We start from the raw sequence: 14,681 nt of genomic DNA, 5'->3' as shown, positions 1-14,681 counted from the left end.
AAGTGCTGGGATTATAGGCATGAGTCATGGTGCCTGGCCTCATTTTGTCCTATTTTAAAAGGAGTCAGGAAGTGGTAGGGGGGATATTGGAAAGTCTGTTGTAGGGGTTCTGTTTCACTCTGCAAGGCTGGGCAATGGCAATTGTTCTACAAGATCTTTCCTTCCGGCAGGCTCGAGAAGCAGAGTTTGAGGCTGAGCAGGAGAGAATCCGGAGGGAGAAAGAGAAGGAGATCGCCCGCCTGAGGGCCATGCAGGAGAAGGCCCAAGATTACCAGGCAGAACAGGTACCTGCTTAGTCTTGACTTCCCTCTACTTTTCCCATTCCCTTGCCTATCCATCCCTTTGACAGCCTGTAGAACGGCCTTGAGGGTGGAGATGTGGAGGAAAGGATGCAAGTTACCTAGACTTCAGTAGTCTAAGAAGGAAAGGGTGGGCCTGCTCCCAGGGCCTGTGTCAGCAGGGATTGGGCAGTGCAGCATGTGCTTAAGGTTCAAGAGAAAGTTTTTCACTGCTCCATAAAGAAGAACTTTCAACCTTAACCAACCAATGAAATGTGTCACCAGGGGAAACTGTGGTATCTCCATCATTAGCAGTTTTTGAAATTAGAAGTGATTTCAAGACTGCCTGGAGATGTCTGAGGTACAGGGAAAGAACTGGGATGAGTGGGTTGGAAGGACAAGATGACCCCTCAGGTTATCTTCTAACCCAAAAGTTTGATGACAGTATTCCATTTATCCTTTCCTAGAATAACTAGCTGCCAGAGAAATTCATGGTGCTTTTCAAAGCAGACTGTCAGAGTCTGTAAGTAGGTGTCTTCTTAAAGGCACTTGGTCTGTACTTCCAGCTATGTTGTGCCCTCACTGGTCCCCTGCCAATTTTCCCAGGATGCCTTGCGGGCCAAGCGCAACCAGGAGGTTGCAGACAGAGAGTGGCGCAGAAAGGAAAAGGAAAATGCGCAGAAGAAGATGGAAACAGAGGCCGAGCTGCGGAAAAGTCGGCTCGAACAGGTGGCTTTCAAGGAGCATGCTCTGGCTGTTCAGGTGCAACGGGATCGAGATGAGTTCGAGAGGATTCTTCGGTAGGAGGGGCCTGGGAACCTTGGATTCCTTTCCTTGTACTATAGCAGGGATGGTCCATATTGGATAGAGAGAAGCTGTCTGGCATGTTAACAGATGCTCATCCATCCTGTCTGGGTTGGTGGGATCATTATAACTAGATGGACGATTGAAACTTTTAAAACTCACTTGAGCCAAGAATTTTGTGATTAGAGAATTGGGAGATAGCACCTGGAATTGCTTAAGGAATTGGCGATGACTGGGATTATTTACCCTGGAGCAGTAAAAGTATAAATAAAGGTAAAAATCTGGTCCCTTCTGCTGCCCTCTAACTCATGTCCCCCTGCAAATTAGGGATGAAACTGCAAGAGGAGTGGTTTAGGAAAGATAGAGATAAGAACTTCAGACACTAAGGGTTGTGAATCATTGGAGCAGGACTTTAAGGGAGCTTTTTGCCATTCATTTGACACATATAAAGCACAGAAATGCAGGGCTCTGTGCTGGATGCCATGGAGGACATTAGAAATTAACAAGACACTGCTCTTGCCCATTCCACAGGAAAGGTATTAGAGATTTGTGTTTGGATGGACCGTACCTACATCAATCCATCTTTCTTCCTTGGTAGCTCTTTATCCTTTTACTTTAGTTTTCCCTTTTGGCTCAATGATAATTTCAACACGTAACTGGAAGCTAAATGTTCACATCTCTCACTGTTCTGCTCCCTCCCCCAGAGCAGTCAACAGTCACAGCCTCCATTGGTTTCCCTCTCTGCTCTATTTTCCACCAGTCAGACCTGCCACCCCCAGACCTGGTCCCTGGGAGTGTTCTCCTGGTCTAACTGGGAATGACTGTCTTTTTGCTCTGGTTCAGACCCTACAACATCAGGATTTTTCAAAAGGAAACAAGCCAAGCAAAATTTGAATTGAGGAGATACAAAATTACAGACATTATGCTCCGATAAGTAGAGATTAAACAGAATAGCATCACTTTCTTGGTTCATATGCTCTAGGTCCTTCCTCTTGGTAATGGGTAGTTAGTTGTATGCCAGACCAGGCTACCCAGACCGCTAACTAAAGGCAGAGCAGGTCTTCAGGAACCTCTGTCCTTACCAGAGCCAGATTTTTGGCCTTTTATTGGACTGCAGGCCCCAGCATGTCCCCCCTGCTGTGATGCCCTTTGGGTCTGTAACTTTCTCTGCCCCCAGGGTTGTGCCATGGTCACTGGACACCTAGTGAAGAAAGTAGCTTCCTAAGTGCCCCCAAAGATTCTGCCCTTGGGCTACAGACTGCCTTCCAGATGTCTCCCCTCTCCTCCTTGGCCTCTATGCCCTTGGACATCTGTGTTGCTGTTAACAGGCACTCATAAATATTAATGAAAAGAAATTTAAGTCCTACTTTTGCTACCGACCCATTTGTCTTTCCTTTGCATCATTTGCCTGGAGCATATGCACTAGCCAGTTATTAAAGCTAGACCAGCGTTTTTGGAGAAGTTCAACTTTACCTGTTGTTGTAGGTTAGTATCCAGGCCTAGTGTCTCCAGGGCCATGTGACCACCGTGGTGGATGTTTTCACTCAAAAGCTTCTCTGCCGCTGCCCAAATCCAACTTTCTCTGCTTCAGAAGCACAGCCTCCTGTGAGACGGAGTCTTGCTCTGCTGCCCGGGCTGGAGTGCAGTGGCCGTTTGAGATGGAGTCTCGCTCTGTCGCCCAGGCTGGAGTGCAATGGCACGGTCTCAGCTCACTGCAACCTTCACCGCCCGGGTTTACACCATTCTCCTGCCTCAGCCTCCAGAGCAGCTGGGACGACAGGCCCCCGCCACCATGCCCAGCTAATTTTTTGTATTTTTAGTAGAGACAGAGTTTCACCGTGTTAGCCAGGATGGTCTCGATCTCCTGACCTCGTGATCCGCCCACCTTGGCCTCCCAAAGTGCTGGGATTACAGGCGTGAGCCACCGTGCCCAGCCTATATGTGGACTTTTGTTTCTGGACAGAGGGATGTCCATACTTCTCAGCCTGTTGACTAAGCAGAAATAGCTGACTTCCCCTACCAAGTGGTTTTTAGAAATGTCTGGGAGCTTTTGAAAAATATGATGACCAGGCTCCACTTCCTGGATTGTGATTTAAATGGTCTGGGATGAGGCCCATGCGTGAATATGTTTCAAAAACTCCCAGGTGATTCTAAAACGTAGCTAGGCTCTGTGAGCACTGCCCTAACCCGATGGAACAACCAGGTTCGTCCTCACTTGGATTTTCAACTGCCTGGCACCACCGGGGCTCTCTAGTGACACATACAAGTCCCCCTTTTCCACACTTAACCCTTCACTCAGAAGAGGGTGAAACAATAGAAAACTGTTCCAAATACAGGAAAACAATGGCAAGGGAAAGAGGAGAGAGTCTTCCTGTTATCAGAGATGTGTCTGGGTAGTCAGGATTTGGTGTCTAAATACAGAGAGCCGAGGAAGCCAGCAGTTCTCTTCAGGTAAACTGGGAGGTCTCTGTAGAAGGTGTAGAATTTTAGGAGATGTTTGCATGATGGAAAGAGTTGCTGGGAGTAGAGAGGATGCCGCATGTATGGTGGATCTTGGAACAAAGCTAGAGGGAATTGAGGAAATGAAGCAGTGTTGTAGGTACCTTTTGTTGGGGTATCAGTGACTCTAGGGGAGGAGAGCAGGTGAGAAATTCCTGCCTAAGATGATTTTACATTTCATTTTTTAAATTATGTTGAGAACAAAATTAGATGTTAGCTTAAGAAGGCCTATAAATGCATTTTTTTCTGAGATGCAAATGCATTTCATTTGAGTGCTTTCTAAGCCTTTCCTGTTGCCATTAGTGATTTTCTCCCTGATGTCACGGTCCATGAAGTATTTTTGTGGAAGAGGTTTCTAAGGGAAATTTGGAGAGGTGGATCAGGAAGAGAACTGAGAGATATCAGGATGAGCTCCTTCCTTCCTCCAGTAACCAGGGTGGAGTTAGCATGACACTTTACCACATCTTTTACGTTTCCAAGCATCAAGGGAGGGAGGGAGGCAGGAAAGGAAGGAAGGAAGCAAGGAAGAAGGCAGGCAGGCAGGCAGGCAGGAAGGAAGGAAGGAGAGAGAAGAAATCTCAGGATATGCTGGAGAGGAGTTAAGCATTGTTATCAGGGAGAAGTAGGAACAACAATATCTCCCAGTGGGTGAAACTCTGGGTGTAAGACTGGCTACATAATTTTCAGGGCCCAGTGAAAATTAAGAATGTGTAGCTTGGGCAACATAATGAGACTTCATCTCTACAAATAATAAACAACAAATTAGCTGGGTGTGGTGGCACTCTCTTGTGGTCCCAGCTACTTGGGAGGCTGAGGTGGGAGAATCACTTGAGCCCAGGTGGTTGAGGCTGCGGTGAGCTATGATAGCACCACTGCGTTCCAGCCTGGGTGACAGAGCAAGAGAGTGTGGACTCCCTTGTTCCCTTGAAATTATTAAGAGTTTCAAAACAGTGAAAGCAGAGCATCAAACCAAACTGGGGGCCTTTCTAAGCATGCCCATGACATCCAGTCATGCGACCCTGGAGCTAGTTCTCGCTGGGTGGGAGAAGTGGGGATGCATGGGCAGCAGCTTCTGGGGCTGATCTTTGAGTTACAAAATGGGGCTGGAGCACAGAGGGCTGTGGTCTCTGAGGCATGTCTACTGGAGGAGCCCACCCAGGAGGCTCTCCCACCACTTTTCCTGGCCTGGGTCAGCTCAGCTGAGTTCATTGCATTCCTGTTTCCTTCCCCCAGGGCTCAGAGGGAACAGATTGAGAAGGAGCGGCTGGAGGAGGAGAAAAAGGCCACAGGGCGCTTACAGCATGCCAACGAGCTCCGGCGCCAGGTGCGAGAGAACCAGCAGAAGCAGGTGCAGAACCGGATTGCCACCTTTGAGGAGGGCCGGCGCCTCAAAGAGGAGGCCCAGAAACGCCGTGAGCGCATCGATGACATCAAGAGGAAAAAGCTTGAAGAGCTGAGGTGCGCTGGAATCTCCTCCTTCCCCAGATCCTCTTCCCTCCCCCAAAGAGATGGCACCACAGGCTGGAAAGCATGGGATTTGGGGGTGAAGGGCCATGGCAGAGATGCTCAGGGAGCATCCCCACCCAGGCCTCATCCCTCAGAAGGGTCCTGGGATGGGGTCTTGCTAGCAGAAAGTCCTGGGATGGGGTCTTGCTAGCTCTCTGGGAGCTCCTTGGCAGGATGCTGGAGCCTTGGCATGAATGTATGTTTCGGTGGTGGATTATGAGAGCAGTGTTGGGGGATGCAGTCCTCCAGGTTCTGTAAACCCCATCCAGAGCCTGCTTCCTCCCGCCTCCTGTCTGGTCCAGCACCTTTCCTTATACCTGCCTGCATTTCCCCGGCAGAGCCACTGGCCTTCCCGAGAAGTACTGCATTGAAGCTGAGCGCAAAGCTAACATCCTGCCAGCTACCTCTGTGAACTGAGGGGAGCCTTCGTGGCCCTCAGGATGCCTTCGGGGGACAGATTCTGCCCAGTTTCTGGGTGTCTGTAATTTCTGCTAACCTAGACATTTCATAGTTACAGATTAAATCTATTTGACTTCTCTAAGGAACAGCTTGGCTTTCTTGTGGGAATGTGGCTGCTACAAGGTACTGAAGTGGAGTAAAATAGGTTGTAGGGGACCTGAGTGTGGGTGGTGTGGTGCTGAGGGTAAGGGAATGGGAAGATGCTTCTATGATGGTTTCTTCTAAGCCAGGAGGTCACTTTGTCCTGGTGTCTCCTGGCCTTTTTGTGATTCCCTGGGATGTGAACCTTCAGCACAATCTTGTCTCTGCTCCACCCTGACGCCCAGTTCAGAAGCATTTCAGGGCATTGAGGCACAGCTACAGATGCCTCTCAGGGAGGGGCTGGGGCAAGGCTTGGCCAGGTGGAGCTGGTGAAGGAGGCATCAGGGCCAGGTGAGGCAGGGCTCTTATTAGGATCACACCCATGACTCAGATCACATCTGTGGAGGGAGTGATGTTTGAACCTGGAGCTCACTGTGCCCGTCTCAGCTCTCTCCCACCAGAACCCTTTCAATTCCAGGCAATGCTGCAACACAGACACTGACCCATCCCCCACTAGGGCACACGGAGAGCCCTGCACTCCCCACCCTGCCAGTCCAGTCCCCTTACCCGAACTCAGCCCCTCCTGTGGCTGGGCTCTCCTCAGTCGACCTCACTCCCATAGGTGGGGCTCCTAAACAATTTTCATCTGTTTTCAACTTCTCTCACTTTGCCGCAAACTATACTTTAATCATTCATTCACTTATTCAGATACTTACTGAGTGCCTACTACATGCCAGGTACATTCCAGGCGCTCACTGAGCACAACAGACCTCGCTGCCCCCTCAGAAGCCTCTCATTTATGTCAGTCTGCTCCTGTTTTCTCCCCTGAGCTGCTTCCACCAAATTTCTTGTACCTTTGGAATCATCTCTGGCTTTTTGGCCTCTCACCTGGTTGTCAGGTGCTCCTTTGGGGCTGGACTGCTAGCTTCTAGGGATGGAGCCATGTGCCTGTTTTTGTATGCCTAGGGGAAAGGGCTTTCCTCCAGCTGCTGTGATGATGAGGTCCCTCTCTATCCCTGGGGATGGTTCAATCTCTCAAATCCAGAACCCAGTCTTGCCTTCCTTGATGGACCCTGCACTAGAGGGGGCAAGGAAGCTGCTGGGTGCGTCCTGGATGTTTACAACTCCAGGTTACGAGGGCCTCAGGCAAGAGTCCTCTTTTCATGGGACCCAGGGAGAGTCGGTAAGCTGTTTCCTGTGCTTCCTTTTCCTCTGGACAGCCACAGCTTCCCCAGGTGCCCTCTCCACCTTTCCCACCAGGAAAGATTGTTGCCCCGCCCCACCAGCTGTTTGGGAAAGAGGCTTTCTCACTGTCCCTGCTTGGCACCCCTAACTGCAACCCTCCTTCCTAGAGAAGCTGATGCCTTCCTCCCTAGGGGTCTTGGGAAGATGTGGTACCCAGCCTCGGATGGGAGAGAAGACATGGCAATGCCGCTGAGGATTCCGGGACTCGTCTGCAGTTGGCACACTGGCAAAGGTTCTCTCTGAGCATCACCTGTTGCTTAGCTGATGCTGCAGGGACCAGGGAACAAGGTTTTGCCTAGTTCAGGAGACACTCTTTCCCAGGAAAGCCAGAAAGAGCCTGGGTGCTTAGAGTTTGCCTAGTCTCACACCTAAGTCATCTATCTCAGAGCTGGAAAAAATGGGCCACTGTGGAGAAAGGATTGAGGAGAAAGGGGATTCCACACCCACTGCTAACTTCTGAGCCCACTTAGACAAAAATGGGCCAACACCACAGGTTGAAAGTAAGGCCAGCATTTGACCAGAGCTGCTGCTGGTGAAAATATAGGTCTTTGGGTCCTGGAAGATCCCAAAGCCTTACTAAAAGTGAGTGGGACTATCTTGACTGGGCCTGGACACAGGGGCAGTTATAGGTTATGTAAATAAAGGCTGGCTTTGGAGAAGAGAGAATATAGCCGCTTCTGAGCAAATGAAGATGGTTTGGGAGAGAATCTCAGGGCTTTGCCCCAGGGTTGACCCTTCCACTCTCATCAGGAGTTCTCCATCTTGGAATTGGCCCATGAAGTGGAAGAGAGGTTCAATTTCTTCTCTTGGGATTCCTAAGAAGTCACACCCAGGCTTTCATGGGCTCCAGAACTAGTCTGAACCAGTAAGAAACTAGTTCTAAGATGCCTGACACTCTTGAGAGCCAGGCAGGCAGTTGGGATCTGAGGCCAGTCAACTACGTCTGGGCAATCTTTTATAAACCCTCTACCAATCTCATTCAGGAATGGCAGTGGGGATAATTACAGAGAAATCTCCAGGCGTCAAGTGGGGGCTGGTGGGGTTAGGCTGCATGATAGTAGTGGCAGACCCAGCAGGCACTGTGTGAGCTGAGCCTGCCGAGTAAGGCTAGGGCCTGGAGACAAAGAGAAAATGGGCATTCTTTTGAGGACTCTAGTGGGTTCCTAGGCTCAGTCTTGCTACTACAGGTTGGACCTTCAGTGGGGGTGCTTTCTGCTGAGGAGGTTTCAGTTTTCTCCTTCTCATGCTCAAAGAGGGAGATGGTGAGCTCTGTGTACTCCTTAAGCCACTGAATCAACACAGGGCTATGTGAAAGGCTGTAAGAGATAAGTAGGAAGTGCAGTTTGCTGCATCGTCTTTGTTAACATAAAGCCTTTTTTCTTAATTTCCAACACTATTATTGACATTATTATATGGGCATCTGATCTTTTCATATGTACTTTTTACATTATTTTATGTATAAAGGTACATATTAACTTCCTGTGGACTTCCCAGCTCCCTGTCTTCTGCCTTGGGGGTCTTCCAGCCCTTATGATGTAAGACTGAACTAGTCCACTCTAGAGAATCCAGGGGTTGGGCTCCCTGCTGGGGCACTGAGTCAGATCTGCAGGCAGCTGCCTCCCAGGCATGTGCCTCCTGGCTCCTGGCTGGGATCTATGTCCCACCCGCCCACATGTGCCTGTTGCCCACACCACGTCCTGTTGTGGGTTGGAGGCGATCTCAGTACTTTCGTATCTGCTGCAGAAGCGGCTCTAGCTGGATGTGACTCAGCAGCTGCCCTGGTAGCTAAGCCATGCTGTCCCTTCCTCAGTGGGGTGCTGGGATGTCCTTTACTACCCCTGAAAGCCTCAGCACCCCCACCTGTGACTCAAGTCACAGCTGGACATGACTTGGTCTCAGTAAAAGCATTTGGATTAGGCTCAGATGAAAGGGGCTGAGAGAGTTCAAAGACAGACAGGGCTTTCAGGGTGAGGAAGACTGACCATGGTTTAGGTGATGGTGGAAGGAGACGCTGCAGCCTCAGACAAGAAGTCTGGATTTGTGGGCTGTGGAGACTCAGGGACAGTGAGCTCCTCACTGTTTCTCACTCTCTCTCCCTCTCCTCCTAACTGCTGCTTCTGCAAAGAGTGGGAGCCTGGTGGAGAACTGTGGAAGAAGCAGATGGCTCACTGGAGACCATAGGTCTCTTCCCCTCCTGGGCTGCTGCCTACGGCAACCTGCCTCCCCTACCAGACTCTGAGCTATGTCAGGGGAAATCATGCCAAGGTTACCTGGAAGGTCCTCATTTCTGACACCGTAGAGTTATTCTTGATTTGTCTGGCTTAAATAGCTCAGACCTTCCCTCTGTCCTGTCCCCCAAACCTGTCCCCTCCCAGTTGGGACATTCTCCTTGAGGTGCAAGCTCCGTGTTTCTTTTTGAATTCTCACCCATGTCCTCTTAAGAAAGGGGTAGTCATCATCTCAATACTTTTTGATAACTTTGAGGCTGGACAGGAGTAGGGTTGAGATTTTAGAGGGTTTTCTCAGAAGACTCCCAGAAAGAAGAGTCAGAAGGGGGTGAATGGAAGTGGGGAGCAGAAGAGCTGGGCCTGGAAGAAACTGTCCAGAGCCAATGAGCTTTCCTGCATGGTCCCTGGGAAAGACTATCCCTGTGTAGTGGAGATGGGCACCATATCTTAGAATCTCAAAGCAGAAAGGGACCCCAAAGACCCTCTGATGCTTGAATATCCTTTGCAAACGCTAGTCAAGCGGTTGGACAATCTGAGCTTGTACATCCTGAGAGACAGGGCACTCACTACCTCAAAAGGCAACCCAAACCATCTCAGATTAGCCCTGATGCCCAGAAGGTTCTTAATATTGAGTCAATGTGTCTTCCTGTGTATCCAACGCGTGGACCGAGCTCTGCTCTTTGGGACCACACAAGGCAGGGTCAGACTCCTTTTACATGATATTTCTTCAGCTATCTCCTACCCTGGCTGCTATGCATCCTGACTCTGAGGGGAAATGGCTGTCATTCTAGAAACACAGGACTCTCCTGAGCATTTCAGGGAGAGGAGGAAACTGGGAGAATGGGGAATCTTCAAGTTTATCCCTTGGGCTGGGCCTGCTGCTCTCCTGCCAGGTAATACTTCCGCTGTCCCTGCAGCCTTAGCAGAACTCTATTGCCTCTGAGCCCCACCCCTGTGGCACCACCTTCCCCTTGACTCCTTCTATCCTGGTGTCCAGGCAACAGGAAACAAACACAGAGGGCAGAGCAAGGATTGGTCAGGACGAACTTTGTGAGAAGGGCTCTGAATGAGACACACACCAGCTGTGGCTTCATACTGACGCCTGCCAGCTCCCACACACCTTCCTGGGCAACTGCCAGTGGATCAAGGCAGGCCTGGGGCCACCCTGCAGGTCAAGGGGGACCACAGTTCCCCTCTGTGGATATGTGTTTGGGGAATCCAGATGGCAAAATCAAAGGTAAGTTTTATTTCTACAAATTAAAAGGTCAAAGTCCCATTGGACCTGTGGATTAATTCATCACAAAGTTTCTTTCCCCATAAACAGATAGACTCATGGTTCAGGACGATCAATGTTAGTTGCTTAATCCACCTGAGGGCCTGGCTCTGATCCCTGTGAGGTGCTCTGGTGTTCTGGGTAGAAGATCCCAAGAGTTCTGTTCTGAAGGATCTTCCTTCCTCAGTTAAAAAATAATCATCAACTGTCACTCCTGGCTTTGCTCTTCTCAGGCCATGTCTGGCAGGGACCTGGCTTACTTACCAAGCCCAGAAATATTCCCCTGGCCACTTCTCTCCACCCCCTACTCCTTTCTCTGGCACGCTGTTGTTAGTTATCCTTCAGATCTCGGCTCAAACATCATTGCCACTAGGTCAGGATCCTTGCACGTATTACTGCAGCTTACCACATTGCGGGCCAGGAGCTATTTCCCTATCAGATGGGGTGCTGTGTAAGGATAGAGACTGAGTCTTCTTAATTGCCATTTCCCCAGGGCCTAGCATAAAGCCCAGCTGTTTACTGAATGAATGAATGTTCTGTAGGATGTGGTTGATCTTGGCGAGGTGAAGATACCTTTATCTGCAAAGTCTCTTCATTCTTCCTCAGATCTGTCATAGGAAATCACATACCCCTTACAAGAGATTTCTTCTTGCCTCCACTCATTCTCTTGCTAACAGTTCAGTTGGTGGTATTCAATCACCTCCTTTTGCTCTTGTGCTTTGTTGATGTAGTGACAGCTCCGGCCACTCCTTTAATTGATGGGGACCATGTGTGTGCTGCTTGCTCTTCTGAGTCTGTCAGCTTCAGGACATTGCTTGATGGGAGAGATGTGGGCATATCCAGGTTCCTCCTAGAATCCCACTTCTTCTGAAGTGTACCAGTCAGAACCATTGAGGTTTGGGAAACCTGAGCAGGGGCTTGGGACGTCCCTGTGTCACCTGTGTTCACGACTCTTCCCTGCCAGCTTTGATCTGAGCCTTAGTCTCGAACCCAACCCACACCCTCAAACTTAACCCCATATGTCGATCTCATCCCTCTCTGTAACCAGAACCCGATGTTGTCCCATCACCACCCATGCAACCTCTGAGCCCCCTGCCCTTCTCATGCAACCATGGCCTCACCTGGCAGACTTCCACCTCCAAATCGTCACTGAAAGCTGGGTGGACAAAGAGCAGCTGCAAGGCACCTTGGCTTCTCTGTGACTCTTCGCCTATCCATTGTCACTCACAGCTTCTGTTCCAAGAGTCTTACCTCAGAGGTTTCCTCTGTAGGACAACTCCTCCCTGGGTGCTGCAGGGTGAGCCCTGCGCTACATGGGGACTTGGGAGAGGGGGCTGAGCAGCTTGCTGACTGTGTAGGGAGGAGTTTAGAAAGAGTCAGATTGCAGTGCCAGCCAAAGCAGGGGTTGTGGGGAGCTTGATTGAGCCTGAGCCCAGGGAGTCTGGCGGCTAGTGAGAGGGGTTGGGGTGGGCAAGTCCAGGCAGGGAAGGGCAGGGCTTAGAGGGCTGGGGTGGAGTTGCTGTGAAAGGGACTTTGGAGGAAGAATAGGCTTTGGAGGAAAAGTAGGCAGCCCAAGCCCTCTGCCTGTCCTTCCCTGAAAGGTTCTGGGGCTGGGCTGCACTTCATACTGGAAGCAGTCTGTGGCCTTCTCTGAGATTTTGTCCAGCCTCTTCCTACCTCCTGTATCTCCCTGTTTACTCCTTTCTAGGCCTGTCTTTGATTTTCTGTTATTGTCTTAGAATAGAAGCAAATACCAGTCAAACCAGGGCCATTCTTCCCTGGAGAGTCATGGATTTCTCAGGAAAAAGCAGGGGGCCCTTTCGGAAATTTGTGTTGGTTCCCAGCTCGTGGCCTGGGCGCTCTGCCTCCTCTGTTTCCCTCTGAGTCTCTGGAGGGGCCATTTAGACCATGTGTCTTTCTGTCTGTCTCTGTCCCAGTCTCTGTCTTTGCCCCTTAACTCATCACTATCTCTCCCAATCTCTTTATTCTCTCTCTCTGGGGTCACAGGGGGAACCCCAGTAGTCTCCTTGACCAGACCTTTATAAAACTTGAAAAGGAAGTGGGTGGGGAAATGAGAGATTTGGGGTGGAGACTGGCTGGGGAAAAATGAGAGGGAGGAGTTGGGATAGGGATCTTCCTAAGAGTGGGGCCCTCTTCCACTGCTGAGGATACGGCCCAGAGAGAAATACAGACTGTGAGCTGGTCCCAGAGGGAGGGGACTGTGGGGCTGCGATATACACTTTGGAAACTATGCTGACATCCCAATGCCTTCACCCCATCCACAGCCTCCCCACCACTGCCCTCCCCGAAAACCCTGCAGGGCTCAGGGTATAGGGCTAGAAGGCTGACAGCTTCTTTTACAGGACTCAAATTGCAAGGAGGTAGCAATTAAGCCTCAGAGAGTCAAGGGGGAACAACAATGGCACTCTGCCCTTTCAGGCTTTGAAAGACCCCCATGTGATGCCCCATAAAGTGGCTGTTCTAGGAGCATGTAGACTCTCAGTTTCTCCCAACTCCCATGTCCTGAGGACTCCAAATCCAGACCACCCTTCCTCCCCACTCAGTAAGACTCCCTCTGATGGACCCCATCTTCTAGTTCGGTTTGGTGTCAGAGCCCCACTCATTGTCAATAGCTTCCCACATCTCCTCCCCAAATGCTTTTCCTGGAGCTTGGCCAGGTGGTGAGCTTTAGTAGTGGGACAGGACTTCAGAGAGTCCATTCTGTATGGGATTTAATTGCCTCACACCCCTTAGATGGGCTTGTGTACGTTTGGCTTCCTCCTCCAAGTCTTGGGACCCCAATCAACATGTGCTACTAGTAGTCTCCCTGCACTAAGGGTTGAAAATTCTAGCCAAACCTGGATTTAGCAGATGGAGGCTGAAGTCTTTCTATATTAGAAATAAAACCTCATCTTTGATCCCCACCAACTCCCGCTGCTTACGTGTCTTTAAACCACGTTCCAATCCTAACCACAGCCTATTTCAACGTCAACCTCAAACTCAGTTCTAACCCAGTGATAACCCCGATCCTAAATCAATCTAAACCCAGCATTTGATGTAGCCCTAACTGTATTCCCAGGCAGAGCTCTAAATGAAACTAAAACTCTATTCCTTATTGTAACACAACCCCAGCCATAAACCCGAGCCTCGATTCTAGCTGTATTTCTAACCCTAATCCCAACCTTAACTCTAATCCCAACCTCAAATCTGACCTCAACCTCATTCATAATTCAACTAACCCCAAACTTAACCCCAGCTCTAACATTAGCCCACATCCAGAACCCAATTAAATCCCAAGCCTGCACTGTAGTTTAGTGGAACCACAACCCTACTGCTTTCTCCTCAATCTCTCTGTTTGTAGTCTCACCTGTTTTCCCTCCCACTCACCCTGACCTTCCATGGTTCTTGTTCATGAGTGGGTCTAGTAATCCACAGGATCACCAAGACCATTTTTTGGATACTCTGGACTGACACCCTGGGTACCTGGGTATCCCAGCTTAGGCACCAGCCACATTGGCTGAATCCCCATGTTTCTCAGGCCTTTGTTTCCCCATCTGTAAAATGGGGATAATGATCCCTGCTCTTCAAAGGGAGCCGGACAATCCCATAAACCTAAAAATAAATAAGGAAATAAAGATATTCATTGCGTACATCTGGTAGGTCTCAGAGCGCCCTGTTATTGTTGGGAGTTCGGGTGCAAGGGCTTGGAATGCAGAGACGCGTGGACTCCTTGCGTTTCCTTAATGTTCTGTCTTATTTTTCCTCAGAGGGGTGGGCCCTGGCAGCATCCCTGAGCCCCATAACTCTCCCCAACACTCTTCCTCCTCTGCCCTTTCTGTGCCCCATGGTAGGGATGAGGGCAGTCCCTGACTCCTTTGAGGGAGTCAAGCTATTGAATGGGGTCGCTCATGTCCTGACTCCCACCATGGAGTCCAGTGAGGCACAGGCCCATTCTGTTCCCCTCAGACAAGCCAACAAGGGCGGCCCTCCCCTTGCTCCCCATGCCTACCAGGACCCTCCCCACCCCAGCGCCAACTTACCCAGAACTGTGCTGGTTTAGTCAACCCGATGACCAGTCCAGGTTATGAGGGTCCTTGGTCTCAAGGACCCAGTTAATACTGGGATTGCATTAACCCTCAAGACCTGGCCACTCTTTCTGGGCAGAGAAGCCAAGACACCAAGCGATCCCTCAAGAAGTTCACTCAGAGGGGCTTAGCCATGCTCACAGAGACACCCTGGCACGGACATCCTGCCTCCCTCCCACAGACACATTGCTGAGGGGTGCACACGCCTACACAGGCACCCCCT

The 14,681-nt window shown here is 50.2% G+C and overlaps 1 protein-coding gene and 1 long non-coding RNA gene across 3 annotated transcripts in view; one reads left to right on the top strand and one right to left on the bottom strand.

Annotated features, from left to right (window-relative positions):
• Positions 1–5,632, top strand: part of CFAP45 (cilia and flagella associated protein 45) — a 28,945-nt gene extending 23,313 nt beyond the window's left edge. Inside the window, exons 9-12 of one of the 2 annotated variants that reach the window (XM_023214208.2) lie at positions 171–284; positions 885–1,078; positions 4,815–5,039; positions 5,426–5,632. In XM_023214208.2, coding sequence (XP_023069976.2) covers positions 171–284; positions 885–1,078; positions 4,815–5,039; positions 5,426–5,504 — 612 coding nt within the window. In that variant the 3' untranslated portion in view covers positions 5,505–5,632. The remainder of the gene's footprint in view (positions 1–170; positions 285–884; positions 1,079–4,814; positions 5,040–5,425) is intronic. The other variant, XM_023214209.2, reaches the window with a different exon arrangement.
• A 4,691-nt stretch (positions 5,633–10,323) lies between these two features.
• On the bottom strand, positions 10,324–14,415 carry LOC111543857. Its single transcript, XR_002731972.2, has 2 exons — positions 11,495–14,415; positions 10,324–11,187 (listed from the first exon to the last, which is right to left on the bottom strand). It is a non-coding gene; the product is annotated as an uncharacterized LOC111543857 (long non-coding RNA).
• Between the last annotated feature and the right edge of the window lie 266 nt (positions 14,416–14,681).

This window comes from Piliocolobus tephrosceles, chromosome 1 (genome assembly GCF_002776525.5).
Source record: "Piliocolobus tephrosceles isolate RC106 chromosome 1, ASM277652v3, whole genome shotgun sequence".
Taxonomy (NCBI): domain Eukaryota; kingdom Metazoa; phylum Chordata; class Mammalia; order Primates; family Cercopithecidae; genus Piliocolobus; species Piliocolobus tephrosceles.
The sequence above is the reverse complement of the archived record's forward strand: the minus strand, read 5'-3'. Positions and strand labels throughout refer to the sequence as shown.